We start from the raw sequence: 18,616 nt of genomic DNA, 5'->3' as shown, positions 1-18,616 counted from the left end.
TCATATAGTCTTTCTGATTTTTTCTTTTGAAACCTGTTATTAGATTGGGAAAGCTAGCATTGTGAGGTAGTTAAGTGTCTAAGGCCTTGGCTTGGCGACACAATTTTGGTTGCCCAGAGGCTTTTTTGCTTATTTCTTAGTTACTAAAGCTATGTTCTTGGCTGAAGTTTCCAGATAAAAATGCAGTTGCTGGGATATTTTCCCAGCTCTGGAGCTGTATATGCATTAGTGTATTCCTCTTTGGTGTTTGTTGTTCCATAACTTCATTATCATTGCCAAAAAGATTAAGTGGACTGTTGTTTGTATCACCTTAGAATCACTCATCACAAAGCACTAAGATTCAGATTGCTGAGCCCTTGAATTGGGGCCAATTATTTCTGTGCCTCAATTCTACTAAGTAGGATTTAAAGCAGTTACTATAAATATTTCTTAATACTGATGTAACTGGTCTTGACTTTTGTGTTTTTGTGTTCAAGCCTTTCACATACACTTTCTAGGTCAATTTAGCATGTATGAGTAGGTTCACTAGTGCCTACGTGAGATGGTTAGACCTGTGGTTTTTATTCATCCTCCAGCCTTCTGTCCAGTTTCATGTCACATATCTTTTTCTGTTTTCAAGGCTGTCAGGATGCCAGGAGTAAGTGAAAACATGCTTTAATTTCCACTTGTGGTCCTGAACCATTTCCACTTGTGGCTAGACATAGGTCTTTCTCAGCTGACAAATAATTATTCAGAAAAGCACCATAAACAGTCTAGGTTCACAAATGTGCCAGTAGCTTTTCACCCTGTGACCAGAGTTACACTCACTGTGGGTCCTCAAGCTGCGTCTTCTTAGTAGATTATTTACTGAGTTCTGTGGAGTCTTCCTGTCCCAGGAGCAGCTTGCACCCCCTACACCCTCTCTTTTTATTATTGTGGCTGATCTTGCATTTATAAAAAAGGAGGAAGTCAGGCTATAGACATGTTAACTACGTAAATGATTAATTATCCATAATTGCATTTTAAGACCTGTGGCATAAACTTCAGCTTTAACAGAGACTTGAAAATTAAGAGGCACAACCCTAATCCCTAAATTATAAGTGAAGTCTGTGTAGGAGCCATTCATTAAGTGTTTGGCCTGGGGAATGTGGCTTAATTCAATGGTTATATTGTTTATTTTTTATTTTTCTAAATTAATGTGTTATTATTACCATTTGTTTATTCCTTTTTAGAAGAATATTCTATAATATTTTGCCTTTAAAAAAATATTTGTAAAGTGAAGGAATGTTCACTTTACAGGGAACTTCCAAAAATGATCTACCTCAGCCCCTTCTGTGACAGCAAAAGAAGCGAAGGACGCAGGCCCGCTCTGCCCAGTGTAGGCTGCTCATTCTCTCTGGAGGGTCCTGGTTTCTCCAGGCCCCAACAGATCACCAAGATCTCTGTTGCTTCCCTTCTCAGTCTCATCTTTCATCCTGCCTTGTTTTGTAGAATAAGATGCATTCCTGTTGGGCTCCACAGTTTGTTCTCTTCCTTTAGCACAGGGGTGAGGAGTCAAAGCCTGTACTGGTGATGTAACAGGTGCATTTCCTCGGTCATCCCGTGGTAGTGAGAGATGCTCTGTGCCCCGAGGTCGTAGGCCTTCACTCCTCTCCCTGTGTTTCTTCTGCACACGTGGCTGTATCTTCTCAGTCGGTTGTCCCCTGGAGCATTTCCTCCTGTCAGTGGTGATGTCCAAGACAGGCACTCTATTCTCCCTTTCTACAGTAGAGAACACTGAGGTTTAATGGGACCGTTAATTCATCTAATATCACACAGCTCATGGCAGAGCTAATGTTTGAATCAAAGCCAGAGTCAGGCCAGGAGCTGTAGCTCACACCTGTAATCCCAGTACGTTGGGAGGCCAAGGTGGGAGGATGCTTTGAGACCAGCCTGGGCGATACAGCAAAGACTCTCTCTCTCTCTTAAAAAAAAAAAAATGCTGAGTTTGGTGGTTCACACCTGTAATCCCAGCACTTTGGGAGGCCAAGGCGGGCAGATCACGAGGTCAGATGATTGAGACCATGTTGGCCAACATGGGGAAACCCCGTTTCTACTAAAATACAAAAAAATTACCTGGGCATGGTTGTGAGCACCTGTAGTCCCAAGCTACTCAGGAGGCTGAGGCAGGAGAATCGCTTGAACTCGGTAGGCAGAGGTTGCAGTGAGTCGAGATCGTGTCACTGCACTCCAGCCTGGCGACAGAGTGAGACTCAATCTCAAAAAATAAATAAATAAATAAATAAATAAAGATTTTTTTCTTTTGTTTTTGTTTTGTTTTGTTTTCAATTAAAATCAAAAGCCAGGAACCCTATCTTGCTTAGGCTTCAGCTTTATAGAACTTCCAAACTTGTGCCTTTGGTACCAGGACTTCCTGAGGTCCTTCTTGGTGTTGGTGTTTGTGTGAAGACAGTGTCAGATAGAGCCTCAAAATAGATAGATGGTCAAAATTGGCCAAGACTTTCAGAGTTTGATTTGGTTTGTGTTTTCAAAATAACTTATCTTCCTCAACTGAAGGGCAGCATTTGATGCTTACCCGCGGATCTGTGCTGGCTGAGGCTTCTTTCTTGGGGGTCTAGAAAACCTTCAGAAACACCACAGCCAGAAGACTGCGTCCCACTAATTTCCAGGCATAATAGTATGTGGGGACTAATTGCAAATGAGAAATACGGCAATGCTGTATCAGCCTAAGGAAATTAAGTTATAAGAGAGATGTTAACCTAGATATATTACTGCTGATTTTTACTACAGTAATAATACTGCTTATTTCTCCTGCAATAGTGTTTTTTATTTGGTTGTTTCTGTTCATAAAGCATAGACAAGTTAATCATATTACACTGGTTGTTGATTTTCAAAACCTACTCTTGAGAGGAATTTAAGATTTTCCAGACTGAGCAAATGTCATCCCATCAGCTTTCATTAGCACTTTGAGTATTTTCATGGATGGCGATTTTTTTTTTTTGTTAGTTTGTTTACATGTGTGTCTTTCCTCTTTTCCAAGCTGCTGGCTCCCTCCCTTCCTCCACCCACCCTCGTCCTCTATCCCTGAGTTAAGAAATGACAGTGTGCTTGCTTTGTCGATTGCAGCTGAAAACGTCCCTGTGCCCATTGCTCCCACCAGATTGCCTGTCCTAAACCGCCCCAGTAGCGACATTCTAGGGTAGGGACATCTCCTTAGAACGTGGATTTATGTTAGAATCCTTGTACTGCTGCTTGCTAGGGAAGTGGCCTAGAGAAAGAAACTGAACCCTCTCCATGTCATTTTCTCATTTTTAGTACTCTTGCCATGGAAGAATGGCGTGTGGAATGATGAAATCATAAAGACCTACCACAGTTCCTAGCACACTGTGCTCTTCTCAGCAAATGTTACAGCCCCTCCTTTATTCCATGTGACTCTAGGGGCTGGCATAATTCCTGGAACATTGTAGTTTCAGAAAGTGATGGAAAGAGGGAAGAAAGGTTTGTTCAATAACTGTGTATTTCCTTCTGAAAATTAACTGGATTTTTCCCTCAAGCCCTACTCTCTGCAGTTAAATTCTTTGTCTTTTCCATTATCTCTGAATTGTGCTCCCATAAGACCATTCGGACAAATTTTAGCCTCTCTGGTACTTAAATAGCGTTATTTGAAATGATAGTGGCCAAATAAAAATAAACATTACACTCTTAGTTTCTAGTTTTTTTACATTTACCTGTTTCATATATTGTACTTGGCACTAGGTCATCGATGATGGAGGTATGAATGAAAATGTATTGACATCTGTGAATTATGGTTATAAGAATTTTATTTTTTTGAGATGGAGTCTAACTTTGTTGCCCAGGCTGGAGTGCAGTGGTGTGATCTCGGCTCACTGGAGCCTCCACCTCCCAGTTTCAAGGGATTCTCCTGCCTTAGCCTCCTGAGTAGCTGGGATTACAGCCATATGCCACCATGCCCGGCTAATTTTCATTTTGTTTTTTAGTAGAGACCAGGTTTCACTATGTTGGCCAGGCTGATCTCAAACTCTTGACCTCAAGTGATCTGCCTGCTTCAGCCTCCCAAAGTACTAGGACTACAGGTGTGAGCCACCGTGCCCTGCCAAGAAATATATATATGTATATATTTTTTTGAGACAGAGTCTGGCCCTGTCTCTCAAGCTGGTGTACAGTGGTACAAATCTCGACTCACTGCAACCTCCACCTGCTGGGTTCAAGCAGTTCTCTTGCCTAAACCTGCAACTACAGGCATGTACCACCATGCCCGGCTAATTTTTTGTATTTTTAGTAGAGACGGGGTTTCACCATGCTGGCCAGGCTGGTCTCAAACTCCTGACCTCATGATCCGCCCACCTTGGTCTCCCAAAGCGCTGGGATTACAGGCATGAGCCACTGCATCTGGCTCCCAGTCAAAAATTTTTTAAATTTTGTTTGGAACATATTTTAGCAAGATCTTTCTCACTTACCTTAATAGTTGAAATAATTAATTAAAACTACATGAAGAATTTTAAGATATATTCCAAATCCCCCCTTTTTTCCTTTCTCAGTTATTTTGACAGTTTCTTGTGATGTATAAACAGCATATTTTGCATAGCAAAAGACTTTGAAATCTAATATTGTTGTTAATGGACTGGAATTATTTAATTATTTAGCTTGAATGCAGTCTAACTTAAGTAGGCTTTTTATATAGTTATTATAATGGCTATATTTGAAAAGTATGCTTTAGCGTCGTAGAAACTGCCTGATGCAATGCCATTTGATCTGAAAAGGTCATGGGAAAAGGGACATTTAAATTAAGTTATAAATTACAGTTGAAGAACAATATTTTGATGTGTGAGACCAGAGATGTCAGAGCAGGGAGATGTAATTCATGGGTTCATTATAGAACAGAGGTGCCTGACAGCTGAGCCATGCCAAAAGGAAAATTTATTTGCAACATCACGCAGACAGAAAGTGGTAGCTAAGATGAGAAGCCAGAATAGAAACTTGAAACCTTGTAGTAATACGCAGAGTTTATGCTAATAAGACTGCCTGAGATCCAGAGATGTTTAATGACTGCTGTAATATTAATGAGGTGCTCGGACACGTGCACATTTTCAATCTTATTAAAATTAAGACCTCATCTTTGCTCTATAAAATAACACACTTTATAACCATGCATTAAGGTGGATTCTCTCACCTCTCTTCCCAACGTACAGATTTGCTGGAATTTAGGAATTGTTTAGGCAAGAGAGTTAAAGCTTTAAACAAGATTTTTATCCATGGTAGCTTTGAGGAAGGCTATAATTTAATGTTTATAGCAATCCATGAGAAGTTCAATCATGAGTTAATTAAACTGTAGGCAGTCATTAAGTGTTATTTATTCTTTCAAGAAGCTTGCCAGTAAAGCACTTATATATATTAAATTATAGAAAGTAATAAGCATGGAATGATTTGTTAGGCAGAGTGAGAGTAGCAGATTTAACTTGGGCAATTATGCAGAAATGTTTTTCTTGTAGCATGATCCTTTCTTTCTGCTAATCAGGAGGAGGTCAGAGGCTGTAGTAAGACAACTGCAGATGAGCAGTGCCTACCCGCATTGTTGGCTCTATTGAACCTCTTGCTTGAATAGTCTTAGGTAAGAGTCGTGTGTCTAAACTACTACTCCCCATGATGATACCACTGTACAGCTCACAGCTATCTTACATTTCAGAGTGTCTTGACACATTTAGTCTCATTTAGCGCTTTCCATTGTTCTGTGACACAGCTGAAGGCTGGTGGTGTTAGGCCCACTTAACAGATGAAAACCTCAACTCAGCTGGTTCGGGACAGGGCTGTAAGAATCTGTCACTTGCCTCACATCCTGTGCTATTTTCACTAGGCTGCAGAAGGCATTGGCTAGTTGATAATTTTTTGTAGTACCTAGAGTTACTGAGAGCTTTTTATGCAACTAGCTAGATGTGTCCAGTTACTATAGCACAGTGTCTTTGGCTCTGAATTAATCAGTGTAGTGGTTAGTTTTGTTATAGTGGAGCCAAATCAAGTGTTTGTTATTCAGAAGTTATTATTGTTTTTAGCACCAAAATCCCCTACCAAGTCCACTTTGCATAGTTCATGAATGCCTGTTTTTTGCACACCACTGTATCCCCATTGTTAGCACGATAACTGGCTTGCAGAGTTGCTTGATGACTCTTTGTTGAATGAGTGGAAGCAAAGAGAATATGATGTGAGCAGCCTGCCTCTGAGGCTGGAACATCCTACTGGATCTCAAGGACACCAGGACTCCTGCTGAAGGTGTGGCAGAAGGGGGCCAGACACCACATAGGGAAATAATTCACTCACGTTTTCTCTTTCACAGTGAACAACCAAAAACGAAGGAAAAATCATGTCTCAGAGGATTCCATGGACCACACCCGGAGATCAAAGACCAAATTGCTAGAAAAGAGCAAAACAGGGATAGTTCTGAGGTGGAATGACTTGAAAGGCTAGTGGATTCGTGAAGAAATCAATATTTTGTTATCAGATTCCCTAATCATAAATCCTGGGTCTTGACCTGTGGTTTAGGGAAGACAGGTTTTATTTGCATAGAAGTGCAGTCATGCAGTTTAGTGATGTGGAAAAGAGGCAGAAAGATTTACAAGTAGATGTTTCCTTGATCATTGGATTAAAAAAAAGAAAAAAGAAACCACTGCCACACATCTGTAGTGATGAATTTGAAAGTGCTTTCTGCTAAATGACATCCTGCTGTAGTGGTTTCGTGGGGGTTAACATCTAAGTGCTTCTCCCCTCCTTAGCTTTCAAAGATTGGAAGCTGACTGAGTCAAGATGCTTTATCTTGGTCCCTGCTTTCTGTACTGATCTTTTCCCAGTAGCTCCAAAATGTACAGTTCTCTATACTCTGCATTAAAATTGCATTTAATCCCAGATTTTACCACCCTGGGTTGGTTGCAAAATGGACAGAAAGGTTTAATTATCTTGCTTTAATTGCTTTTCTGTGGCTACAAAGTGAAGCTGTAAAACGTTTGAGAGGTGTTTCTTTTTTCCCCATCTTCATTGCAATTTATTTGAACAGCCTTCTTAGGGAAATAGTAGAAAACCTTATTCACATTAAAGGACATCTTACCTTAGCAGTATTGGGAAACCTGCATTTGATTTCCTGACTGTAGACTTAGCTGCATGGTCATGATCAGGTGTTTAAAATTTGAAATCTACATAATGTATTTCACAAGGTGAAATTATGGCAACCTTCAGAACTCAATATTTTATTAGAGGGGAATGTTTCTAATGACAATCTTTAGAAATTTAAGATAGCCAGTGTTTCGGCAAATTTACCAATTCTAATTTATGTAAGGAACATAGTTGAAATATCCAGTTTAGCTGTTTCTTGAACATTATTTCTTGCACATTATCCTCATCCAAAGAAAGAAAATCTTTATAATCACCCAGAAAGCAAACTCCTTTTAAGAATAGGGCTATTTGGGGCAGGTGCAGTGCCTCATGCCTATAATCCTAGCAGTTCAGGAGGTCGAGGCAGGAAGATCACTTGAACCCAGGAGTTCGAGACCACTCTAGGCAGCGTAGTGAGTCTCTGTCTCTAAAAAAAAAAATTTTTTTTTTTTTAAATAAGCCAGGCCTGGTGGCACATGCCTGTAAGCTGAGCTACTTGGGAGGATTGCTTGAGCCTAGGAATTTGGGCAGAAGTGGGCTGACTGTGCTGTTGCACTCTAGCTTAAGCAACAGAGTGAAACTCTTAAAAAAAAAAAAAAAAAAAAGGCAAGCCCAGGCAGCATGGCAAAACCCTATCTCTACCGAAAACACAAAAATTAGGCGTGGTAGTGTACAACTGTCCCAGTATTTTCGAGGCTTTGTGGGAGGACTGCTTGCGCCCAGGAGATTGAGGCTGCAGTGAGCCAGGATTGTGCCACTGCACTCCAGCGTGGGAGACAGAGCCAAGACCCTGTCTCAAGGAGAGAAAAAAGAAGGGCTGTTTACTATATTCCAGCACCTAGGAGAGTACCTGGCATAGTTGAGCACTCAGTAAATGTGTTGAAGGAAAGAAGGATGTCCTGATCGCCAGTAATTTTCCCGAAATGTTGTACAGGTAAGTTTCCCTACTATGGAGCTGTGTAGGGCATAACAACTTATAGTATGTTAAAAGTGTATCTTTACTAAAAAGATAGACGTGGCGCGGTGGCTCACACCTGTTGTAATCCCAACACTTTGGGAGGCTGAGGCAGATGGATCACGAGGTCAAGAGATCGAGACCATTGTGGCCAACGTGGTAAAACCCTATCTCTACTAAAAATACAAAAATTAGCTGGGTGTGGTGGTATGCCTGTAGTCCCAGCTACTCGGGAGGCAAAGGCAGGAGAATTGCTTGAACCCAGGAGGTGGAGGTTGCAGTGAGACCTCCACTTAGATTGCACCACTGCACTCTAGCCTGGTAACAGAGTGAGACTCCATCTCAAAAAAGAAAAAAAAAAAGAAAAAAAGATATAAAGCTCTGTCTCAGAATTTTCTCAGACAACATTTCTATAAGGTAGAAGTTTGTAACATTAAGAAGATGGTGCCCCTTTAGAAAGAGTCCCTTTGATTTCCTAAGAAGAAAAGGGTCTCTTAGGTTCCCTAAGGAGGAAAGCACACCAGAACAGCCACTTGACCAAGTTTTGTACTTGCCCCTGTGAAATACTGATGGTAGCACAGTAATATTCTTCCTTCATCCATTCAAGAAATATTTCATCACTTTTGGGCCTGGCTTGGTGACTCACACCTGTATTCCCAGCACTTTGGAGGCTGAGGTGGGTAGATCACCTGAGGTCAGTTCAAGACCAGCCTGGCCTGGTGAAACCCCATCTCTACTAAAAATACAAAAAACTAGCTGGGCATGATGGTGTAATCCTAGCTACTCAAGAGGCTGAGGCAGGAGAATCACTTGAACCTGGGAGGCGGAGGTTGCAGTCAGCCAAGATCGCACCACTGCATTCCTGCCTGGGTGACAGAGTGAGACTCCATGTCCCAAAAAAAAAAAAAAAAAAAAACAAAAAATTTTTTTTTAATCACTTTAGGTAAATAATCCCACACTTTTTGCTTTTCAGATGTGTCTTTGTGTAGGGGTGTGGAGGGGTAAGGACTCTCTAACTGGTATCATGGGAAAGTCAGGAATAGGAACTGTTTTTTTTAAGGAATAGGAATATTTTAAGAGGCCATCCAGACAAACAGGCCAAACAAAAGGAGAGAATCACCCATTATTTAGAGGACACAGTAGGGAAGGAAGCTTGAGTTACCATATCATTAGAATAGCTTCTCCAGGAGAAACTGCCATCTGAAATAAAGTTTTCTTTATGACAAAACAAACAAAAAAAGAAGTGTGAATGACAGGACTTGTTTAGGGAAAGTGCCTCTTTCCCTGTTAGGCTCATCACTAGAAATTTAGCTGAGGGGCATTGTGCCGGCTGCGGCCATGCTCTCTAACAAACAGAACCTGCTCTCTAACAAACAGAACAACCGTAATGAGATGTTCAGCACTTCAGTGGAAGCATCTCTTCCTGCTATAGTTTAAAGCTATTCTTGGTTCACCAAAAGGCCGGAATGCCACAGGGATTAATGATATTTGATTGAACATCATCCACTCAGCAGTTTGCTTTTGGGATGGGCCTTATGTTCTTATGAGTAATTTCCTGGTACCAGGCACATAAGATTTTAAAAATATTATTATTATTATTATTATTTTGATATGGAGTTTTGCACTGTCGCCCAGGCTGGAGTGCAGTGGCGTGATCTTGGCTCACTGCAGTCTTTGCCTCCTGGGTTCAAGCGATTCTCCTCCCTCAGCCTCCCGAGTAGGTGGGATTACAGGCGTCTGCCACCACACCTGGCTAATTTTTGTAGTTTTTTTAGTAGAGATGGGGTTTTACCATCTTGGCTGGGCTGGTCTTGAGCTCCTGACTTCATGATCCACCTGCCCCGGTCTCCCAAAATGTTGGGATTATAGGCGTGAGCCACTGCGCCCAGCCAGGATTTTAAAATTTTAAATTTTTCCTATATATGATACCAGAGTTTTAATCAAATTTCTTTTTTTTTTTTTAATTTAATTTTATTTTTTAAGACGAGGTTTCACCTTGTTGGTCAGGCTGGTTTCGAACTCCTGACCTCAGGTAATCCATCCGCCTTGGCTTCCCAAAGTGCTGGGATTACAGGCGTGAGCCACCGTGCCCGGCCTTAATCAAATTTGATAAAGTATTAATGTGCACATAAGTGTGGTTTTTGTTTATAGCTTAACAAATTTTTTTCTGTCTCTAAGAAGACTACTCTGTCATCTAGAAAGTTGATCAAAATTGAGATGAGGTCGATTTTTTTTTTTCTTTTTAGAAGATGTAGCTAACATATATTTTCTAATATTATCCTCATGTATCCCTAAGAGGTTGATGTCATTATTATATCCATTTTTAAAGATGTGAAAATTAAGGCTCAAAAATGATAAGTAACTCTCAAGGTCACATACCTAGTAAGTAGTAGAGCTGGAGTTGAAATCCAGGCAATTTGGCTCCAAAGTCCATAGTTTTTCCCACTTTTTTTTTTTTTTTTTTTTTTTTGAGACAGAGTCTCACTATGTCACTCAGACTTGTAGTGCAGTGGTGTGATCAAGGCTCAGTACAGCCTTAACCTCTTAGGCTCAAGCTGTCCTCTTGCTTCATTCTCCTGAGTAGCTGGGACTATGGGCATATGCCACCGCACCCAGCTAATTTCTTAAATTTTTAGTAGAGATGTGGTCCCACTATGTTGCCCAGGCTAGTCTTGAACTCCTGAGCTCAAAACAGTCTTCCTACTTCAGCCTCCCAAAGTGTTGGTTGTACAGGCATGAGCTACTGTGCCCAGCCTTATACTTTTCTTACAATTAATTACCCCATATAGTATAATTACCTCTTATAAAAGTTGTTAATTTTGCCATGAGCTTTTTATTAGAAATTTATGGTTTGATCAACTTGATATGATTTCAAATGGTCACTAAAATGTATGCTTTTTACATTAAATAGGAGTGTAAATCTTTCTTTTATTCAGTTTTAATCCATGTTAACCTGTGATTATAAATCCTCATTGTATTATAGAACTTGACAAATGTCTGCTTGTTCTGGATATTAGACAAAGTATGAAAATCTGATTTTATTTCAGATCTTTTTATACCTCTGACAGCGGGCTAGATTGGATAGTTTTCAAACATTTGCAATCATAGTAGTATTTTGTTTTTAAGAGTCTAATGATAAGTAATGATAAATATGAGTCTAACGATAAATAACGATAAAAATAAATAAGTTAATATTTGTTCATTGTGCCACCACTCCAAAGTGGGATATAGCATTGATCATGGCTATAGGTCTTTTGTTTTAAGATGGTTGATTTATTGTTATAGCTAATGTATAGCCTGGACTTCCCAGTCTTGATTTAAAATAAATTGATGTCCTCTAAACTGTGAAAATGCTCTGGAAATTCACATTTTTAATACTTTCTGTTTTGCTGAGTGAGCATTGAAAATGGATGTTTGTGATATTCCTTTTGTTAGCAGTTAAATTCAGCCTTTATATATTTATTTCATTCAACAAATATTTACTGCCAGCTTACTGTGTGCCAGCCCAAAGCCTCCAGCAGTTGCTAGGAAGGAGTCTGCACGCCGTCACGATTCTTCCATTAAAAAGAAGAAACACATGGCTCTCTCCTCTTATGATTCCATAGATCTTTGCCTAAACCTAAGCGAGAGTAGTTATTACAACATGCTTGGTCTTGTCATTTTGTGTGTTTTGTATCTGTACCAGTTTGTAAGTTTCCTGGAAATAAGGACTATGACTTATTAAGGTTTGTTCTTTTCATGTCTTGAATGTTCGGCTTTATTTGTCCTAAATGTTCGGCTAATGCTGGCTCATTGTTAAAATTAGAGATTGAAGCATGAGTGAAAAGATCAGAACGTCTACTCCATGAGAACAGGGACTTCTGTGTTGTTTACTGCTATGTCCCAGGGCCTAGTACGTTGATGAATGAGCTCAAATAAACTGAGATTTAGACTTGGATTGAGTCTACCTAGGGACCGTCGTTGATGGCATTTATTTATTTAATATTTCATTTAGGAAGTTAGTAAGTGTTTCTGGAGTATTACCTTACATTACAGACTGTGTTTCGGCACTGGAGATACAAGCCTTAGACAAAACCAATCTTTGTGTCAGAAGACTAGATGTGTAAAGGAAAGGTGGATTTCTAATGAGTGACAGCCACAGTATGGGGAGGTAGATAGAGCAAGAGCATCTTTGTACCTGCTGTTTCTCTACATCATCTGCAAGTTGGAACTCAGAAACTAAGAGTAGATGGTGGGATAGAAGCCATAGCAGGAATGCCTGGGCTTCTTTGCAAGGTAGGAAGGGGTCCATGGTGCCAGACACTGCATAGGTTTAAAGGGATGCAGGATGAGAAAAGTTGATTCGCTTTGACAAGAGACAAGTCTGGTCCTAAAGGGAATATATAGATGAACCTGCATCTTTATTCAAATGCACTGAAAAACTAACATACTGTTACAGACTTATTTTCCTTAAAAAGCTCTTAAATTTTAGGCACTTTAAATGTTTTTTAGTAAAATTAGCACAGTCGAAAAACTTAAGAGATGCTAAAAAGAAAGAACATAATCGTATGACCTTAGGCTGCTTGAGACAAGAGTAAAAAGGGTTCTCCTGGCTGGGTTGGAGTCTTGGCTTCAAAACCTGCTGGCTCAGTGTGATGAACACCTTTACTTGATATTTCTGTGCCTCAGTTTCTTCATCTGTGAAATAGGGTGATGATAGCTCCTACATAAGATTAAATGAGAGAATACTTTCTCCATAGGATTAAGTAAGATAATGATTGCATGGAATGTCCTGAGCCCTGGGCCAGGCCAAACGTTCACTAAATGTTTGCTTTTTAGGGATATAGGATCCTATTCCTATCTTTGCCAAATCTGCCTTGCCTGCCTCCCTCTCCCAGAGTAGACAGAATGGGGGTTGGGATAGGGTGGGCTTGGATGAGAACAAATTCCTATGCCTACTGAAATGATGGAGTCTCAGTGCCCCTTTCCCGACTCTTCCGTGAGAGAAAGTCAATGCAAAGCTTGCCTTTCATTTATTTGTTTCCTGTCTGTTATTTGGTGCAGTTAACTAACTAAAATTGTTGTTGTTTTAGCTGCACGAAAGCGGTTATGATGCCGGCAAAGCCCTGCAGCGCCTGGTGAAGAAGCCCGTGCCCAAGCTCATCGAGAAGTGCTGGACCGAGGATGAAGTGGTGAGCGGGAACCAGCCTTTGCCTTTTGCTCTGGGGCATTGGGGCGCCGGCTTCTCAGTGTGTGACCTCCCTGCTACTCAGGGAAAGGGGCTGAAGCAGAAGCTTCAGTCATGCAGAATGGCTGTCCATGGCAGCACTGGGCAGGAGGAAGAGACCCTTCAGCCTCGCAATTGTACAGCAAGATTTGATTTTAGTAAGATTAGGCTTCATAGATGATAGGAAGGATTGTTGAAGTTTCATGGAAAGAAAGGAGAAATTGACAGTTACTCCAAAAAAAGGGTAATTTGAATTTGTTTTTGGTTTAAGCTAGCTTGTGATACCTCCCTATTTAGACACAGCATGTTAAAACCGGTGGACACATAACCTAAAGTAGGGTTGGTGACTTGTCCTTTTTTAAAAATTGTTACTATTTTAGAGAAGGGGGATCTCGCTGTGTTGCTTAGGCTGGTTTTGAACTCCTGGGCTCTTTCAATCCTCTTGCCTCAGCTTTCTGAGTAGCTAGGACTGTAGGCATGCTCCACTGTGCCCGGCTTGGTAACTTGTTTTTATAGGGCTTGTAGGATCCCCAGCCTCCTGAAGGACATTGATTACAAGCGGGAAGCAGAGTTAATTAAATAAATATAATGGATTTTACATATTGATTCTATTGCTGTGCCTATTGAAGGAAGTGGGGAGAGAGGTGTGCCCACAGGTACAGCTTTGCAAACCCATGGATTCCCATCCAGCAGACAGCTCTAATGAAGTTACATCTCCATCTTGTGACTTATAAAAGGCATTGCTGTAAAAGACTTAAAGATTTCTTGTGCTTTTGCAAATACAGTCTTCAGTATGAATGTTACCGCTTGACATTTGCCTTTTAGGTTGAATGAAATTTAAATGAATGCTGGCACTAATACGCATATTGATTGCAAGTTCCTCTCCTGTATTTTAAAATATGCTAAGAGTATTTAGAAATTGTATGTACGCTCCTGATCCCGCTCTTTCATTGATTCAGCAATATTTACTGAGTGCCTGCTATGCACCAGGTGTTGTGCTAGGAACTGTATCAAGGAGAACACCAGGTCCCTCCTTATGAGTCTTATGTTTTAAGAGGGGAAAGCTTCATAAATGAGCGTGTGTCAGGGGTTGGTGAAGCAGATACAGAGTAGGGTAATGAGCGAGAATCAGCTGGGTGAGGTACCGTCTTATGTAAGGGAGGATCAGAAAAGTCACCTAAAAGTAATATTTAGATGAAACCTTAGTGAAGTAAGGAGGACAACCTTTTGGATATCAGAGAATTCTGAGGCCTAAGGTGAAAGCATGCCTGGCATGTTCAAGAAATAGGCAGGAATGTTTTTGCAGCACAGCAAGGAGGGGCATGGCAGGAGAGGCGGGCGGTGGGCTTGTGGGAGGGGTGTCCCAGAGGGAGTGGATCAGGTCTGGCCTGTTGACCCACCGTCAGGGCATGGTGATGTGCCCTGCATGAGCAGCTTCTGAACAGAGGAGTGACTCGCTCTGACAACTGGGCTCACTCTGGCCCCTGAGTCCGGTAGTCTCCGGGGGCTACTACATATCAGGCTGGGTGGTGTGGCAGCAGTGGTCGTGATAAGAAGCCCTGAGATCCAGGCTGCACCTTGAAGGTAGAGAAAAGAGGATTTGCTCCTAGAATGGCTGTGGGTGAGGGTGGGTGAGGGCTGAGGAATGGGAAAAGCTAGGAGCTGAGATGCACCGAGATGGCCCCGAGGGGTTGGTAATGGAATGCTTGTTGAATAGTCCCTTAAGACTTTAATTGTATCAGACTTACAGAGTTAATGTAGCTGTTTTAAAATTTTAAAATGTTTAAATCTTACATGATTAGTAAAGAGAAACATCTCAAACATTTTTGAACGTTTAGACGTTAAAATCAGTTTTGAGAAGTCATATTGATACTGGTTTTTTACTATAAACCTATTTATGTGAGGAGTGGATAAGAGATCTGATTGACAAGGTTTTAAAATTCACCAAAAAGCCTGTGTGGAAGAAACACATAAGGAGATGAAAAGGATGGAACAGTCTATAGAATGTGGTGGTTTAACCACACTTTGTGAGATTGCCTTCACTGCCCTCGGCCTGGCCCAGGTGGTCTCAGGGCCTTGTCAGCCTGCAGCCCCATGGCTGCTGCTGCTTCTGTTCCTCCCTCAGCTCCTGCCCATCCTCTCTCTTCAGTCTCCATGGCCCTTTGGCGTCCTCTCTCCTTCCTCTCCTCTCTGCCTCTTCTTGGTGTCCTCCGCCCTTCCTACTCCTTACTCATGCCTCCCAGCCCCTCCCTAGCTGGGACTCTCCTCTCTCCCTTCTTTCATTTCTCTTGTGACCTTTCATTCCCTCTGGAATTTTAAAAATACACAGCCAAGGTCCTCTCTTCCTGCTGAAGAGAAAGCTGCTTTCCTTTCCTGCAGCGCCTGCTTGTATCAGGCACATGTGGATTGTCTCCCCATCACTGCTACAGGATTTGCAGCCGTTAGCTGAGAGGGGAGGCTTGCACATCAGAAAGAGCCCAGCTTTATTTTGAAAAACAAAACATGACTCCAAAGTGGTGAATATTTTGAGTATGGAATAATGATCCTTAACTGCATATATCCATATCTGTTTGAGGTCATTTTTATCATGTTTGCTTCTTGTTTTGAGAAATGTCTTGGCGGTCATCCAGCCCTTGCAGAGCCTAGGGATCAAATGGTTCCCTTATGTGTAGGAAGTGAAGCTTCACTTTGAAAACCTCAGCAGTGAAGAAGAGAGTGACTGAATAATTGAGAGGTTGAAGGAAGCTTCTGATGAATGGATCCAAATCAAATCTTTGAAGAGATTTATGTGGCAACAAGGCAGTCCCCTCTTTACCCTCGCCTGGCTTTGGCTGTGAAAAAACACCTGCTGTGTTCATGTGGCCTCCTTCTGCTGAATTTACCACTTTTCTCACCTCAGGAATCACAGGAATAAGCAAAACAAATGTGTCCTGGCTAACATAAGTCCATGGGCCTACCTTCCTGCCTTTTTCCTCCCAGTTTTCTGTATACTTGGAACATTTTAGTTATTTTTATTATTATTATTGTATTGTTTTTTTTTGTTTTGTTTTTGAGACAGAGTTTCACTCTTGTTGCCCAGGCCAGAGTGCAATGGCACGATCGTGGCTCAGCACAACCTCTGCCTTCCAAGTTCAAGCGATTCTCCTGCCTCAGCCTCCCTAGTAGCTGGGATTACAGGCATATGCCACCATACCTGGCCAATTTTTGTATTTTCAGTAGAGACTAGGTTTCTCCATGTTGGTCAGGCTGGTCTCAAACTCCCAACCTCAGGTGATCCAGCTGCCTCAGCCTCTCAAAGTGCTGGGATTACAAGTGTGAGCCACTGCACCTGGCTTATCATTACTATTTTTTTTAAGAAATGGGGATCTTGCTATGTTTCCCAGGCTGGACTCAAACTCTTGGGCTCAAGTGATCCTCACACATCAGCCTCTGAGCAGCTGGGATTACAGGCAAGCCATAATGGCTGGCTAGTTATTAAACTTTGTTGCCCCTGGCATATTAATTTGTTCTAACTGTCTAGTGTCTGATCTAACTACAAGAGTCTTGATGAACGTGTTTCCCTTGGCATTTATATGAAGACTTTGAAGCAGCTGCTCTGTGAGAGGGTTGGTGAAATAAGCACCTGAAGGTATGAGTTCCCTGCTGTGCAGCGGGGAGGATGGGCCCTTGGACCTCCTGGGCCTGGCAGACCTGCTGCTCCATGAAGAAACTAACCTCTCTTATGTCAGTGCAGACCCTACTCGTCCTTCAGGCTCAGCTTGGTTCCCGGCCCATCCCGTGGTTAGTGCTCCCTCTTCACGCTGTGTCTCCTATGCACCTCACTCACTGGCAGTTCATCCTCTGCCTTCTGGTGCTGACTTCTGATCCCCAGCTGTTCGTTCCTTGCGGTCTTATTTCTGAGTTGATTGTCCTCCTAGTTTGTAAACTTATTAAGGTTGAGGACTTAATGATGAAGATAATTTCTCTCCATATGAGGGGCTTGAAGAATCTTGATGACTCTTTGTTCAAGGTAATCCTTTTAAAACATTCTTCACTATAATTGTCTTCGATCCAGGGTTTTAAACTTGTAATAGTTAATAATTATGAATCAGCACATTAAAGAGAAAAACTTTTACATGCCTCAGAAACCAACCTTTAAAATTTTACCTTTGGATCCTGGTCAACACAGCAAGACCTTGTTTCTACAAAAAATTAAAAATATAATAAAATGGCTGAACATCATGCTATGTGCCTGTAGTCTCAGCTACTCAAGAGGCTGAGGTTGGAGATTCGCTTGAGTCCAGGAGTTCAAGGCTGCAGTAAGCCGTGATCATGGCACTGCACTCCTGCCTGGACAACAAAGTGAGACTGTCTCCAAAAAAAAAGTTTTACATTTTACTTTTGGAAAAAGCTCCCACATTAAACTCTTTCTTATCCACCCCCCTCCCCCGCCAATACCCAACCTCTTCTTCCTAGGTCTTTCAGATAATCATAAATTTTGAAGATCTTAGACCTCAGAATCACACAATGGGAGGCCTTTCATCTCAAACTCTCAGTTTATTTCTCTGACAGTGTTCCTAATTGAAGTTGCTTTGGGGCTGAGATACTTTAAATCTTGAACTGAAGTAAAAATATGCCAATTTCTGTCAAATTCTATACCATATACTGCAAATGAATTCTGCTTTTGCTGAGTGGCTGTGAGAAATATCTTGGTAGCTAGCCTGGGTCGTGTCTTTCAGGCTAAGTAAACTTGGTCATATCAGAGAAGCATTTTGGAAGAAATGCTAGGTCAGTTTCTGAAGCTTTAAATACCAAGGGATGGGCAAGGATGATGGAGCCAAAGTAAATAGCTACCTTCTGCCTCTGAGAGTTACATTGATGGTTAACCAATTTCACATATATTATGCTAAAAATACAGTTCCTTTTCAGGAAGTCATTCAGATTGGTAGAATTTAGGAAGATAAAAAGGAGGAAATACAGATTAAAATGTTTTTAAAAACCCACACAAACAAAACCCTAGATTATTAGGTTTTTAATTAAACATGATGAACACATTCAAATATAACACAAAGGCCCTAGGCTGAACCGCACCTAATCGAAACAGATTAAGTCACCCTTCCGTGCTTGGGTGGTTATTAATTCTGTTTATTTATGCATGTGAGCTGAAGGTAGCATTTGCTGCTGTTTTGTTGGTGCTTATTGCACTGGGATTCCGTTGCTGCTTGATGCTGTGCTCTTAATTAGCATTCAGCTGTTGATTATGGAAATAGTGGGGATGCTAATTGAATTCTTTTTAAAATTCAGGGCCTGCATTTTCCTTGTGGAGTTTGGTCTGACTT

General features: G+C 41.3%; 1 protein-coding gene across 7 annotated transcripts in view; it reads left to right on the top strand.

Annotated features, from left to right (window-relative positions):
• Positions 1-18,616, top strand: part of RERE (arginine-glutamic acid dipeptide repeats) — a 474,067-nt gene that overhangs the window by 351,300 nt on the left and 104,151 nt on the right. For all 7 annotated transcript variants that reach the window (XM_032301146.1, XM_032301145.1, XM_032301141.1 and 4 more), the window contains one exon: positions 13,165-13,263. In XM_032301146.1, coding sequence (XP_032157037.1) covers positions 13,165-13,263 — 99 coding nt within the window. The remainder of the gene's footprint in view (positions 1-13,164; positions 13,264-18,616) is intronic.

Source organism: Sapajus apella, unplaced genomic scaffold, assembly GCF_009761245.1.
Source record: "Sapajus apella isolate SASKATOON/1434 unplaced genomic scaffold, GSC_monkey_1.0 scaffold43, whole genome shotgun sequence".
Taxonomy (NCBI): Eukaryota; Metazoa; Chordata; class Mammalia; order Primates; family Cebidae; genus Sapajus; species Sapajus apella.
This window is presented reverse-complemented; position numbering and strand designations above follow the sequence as displayed.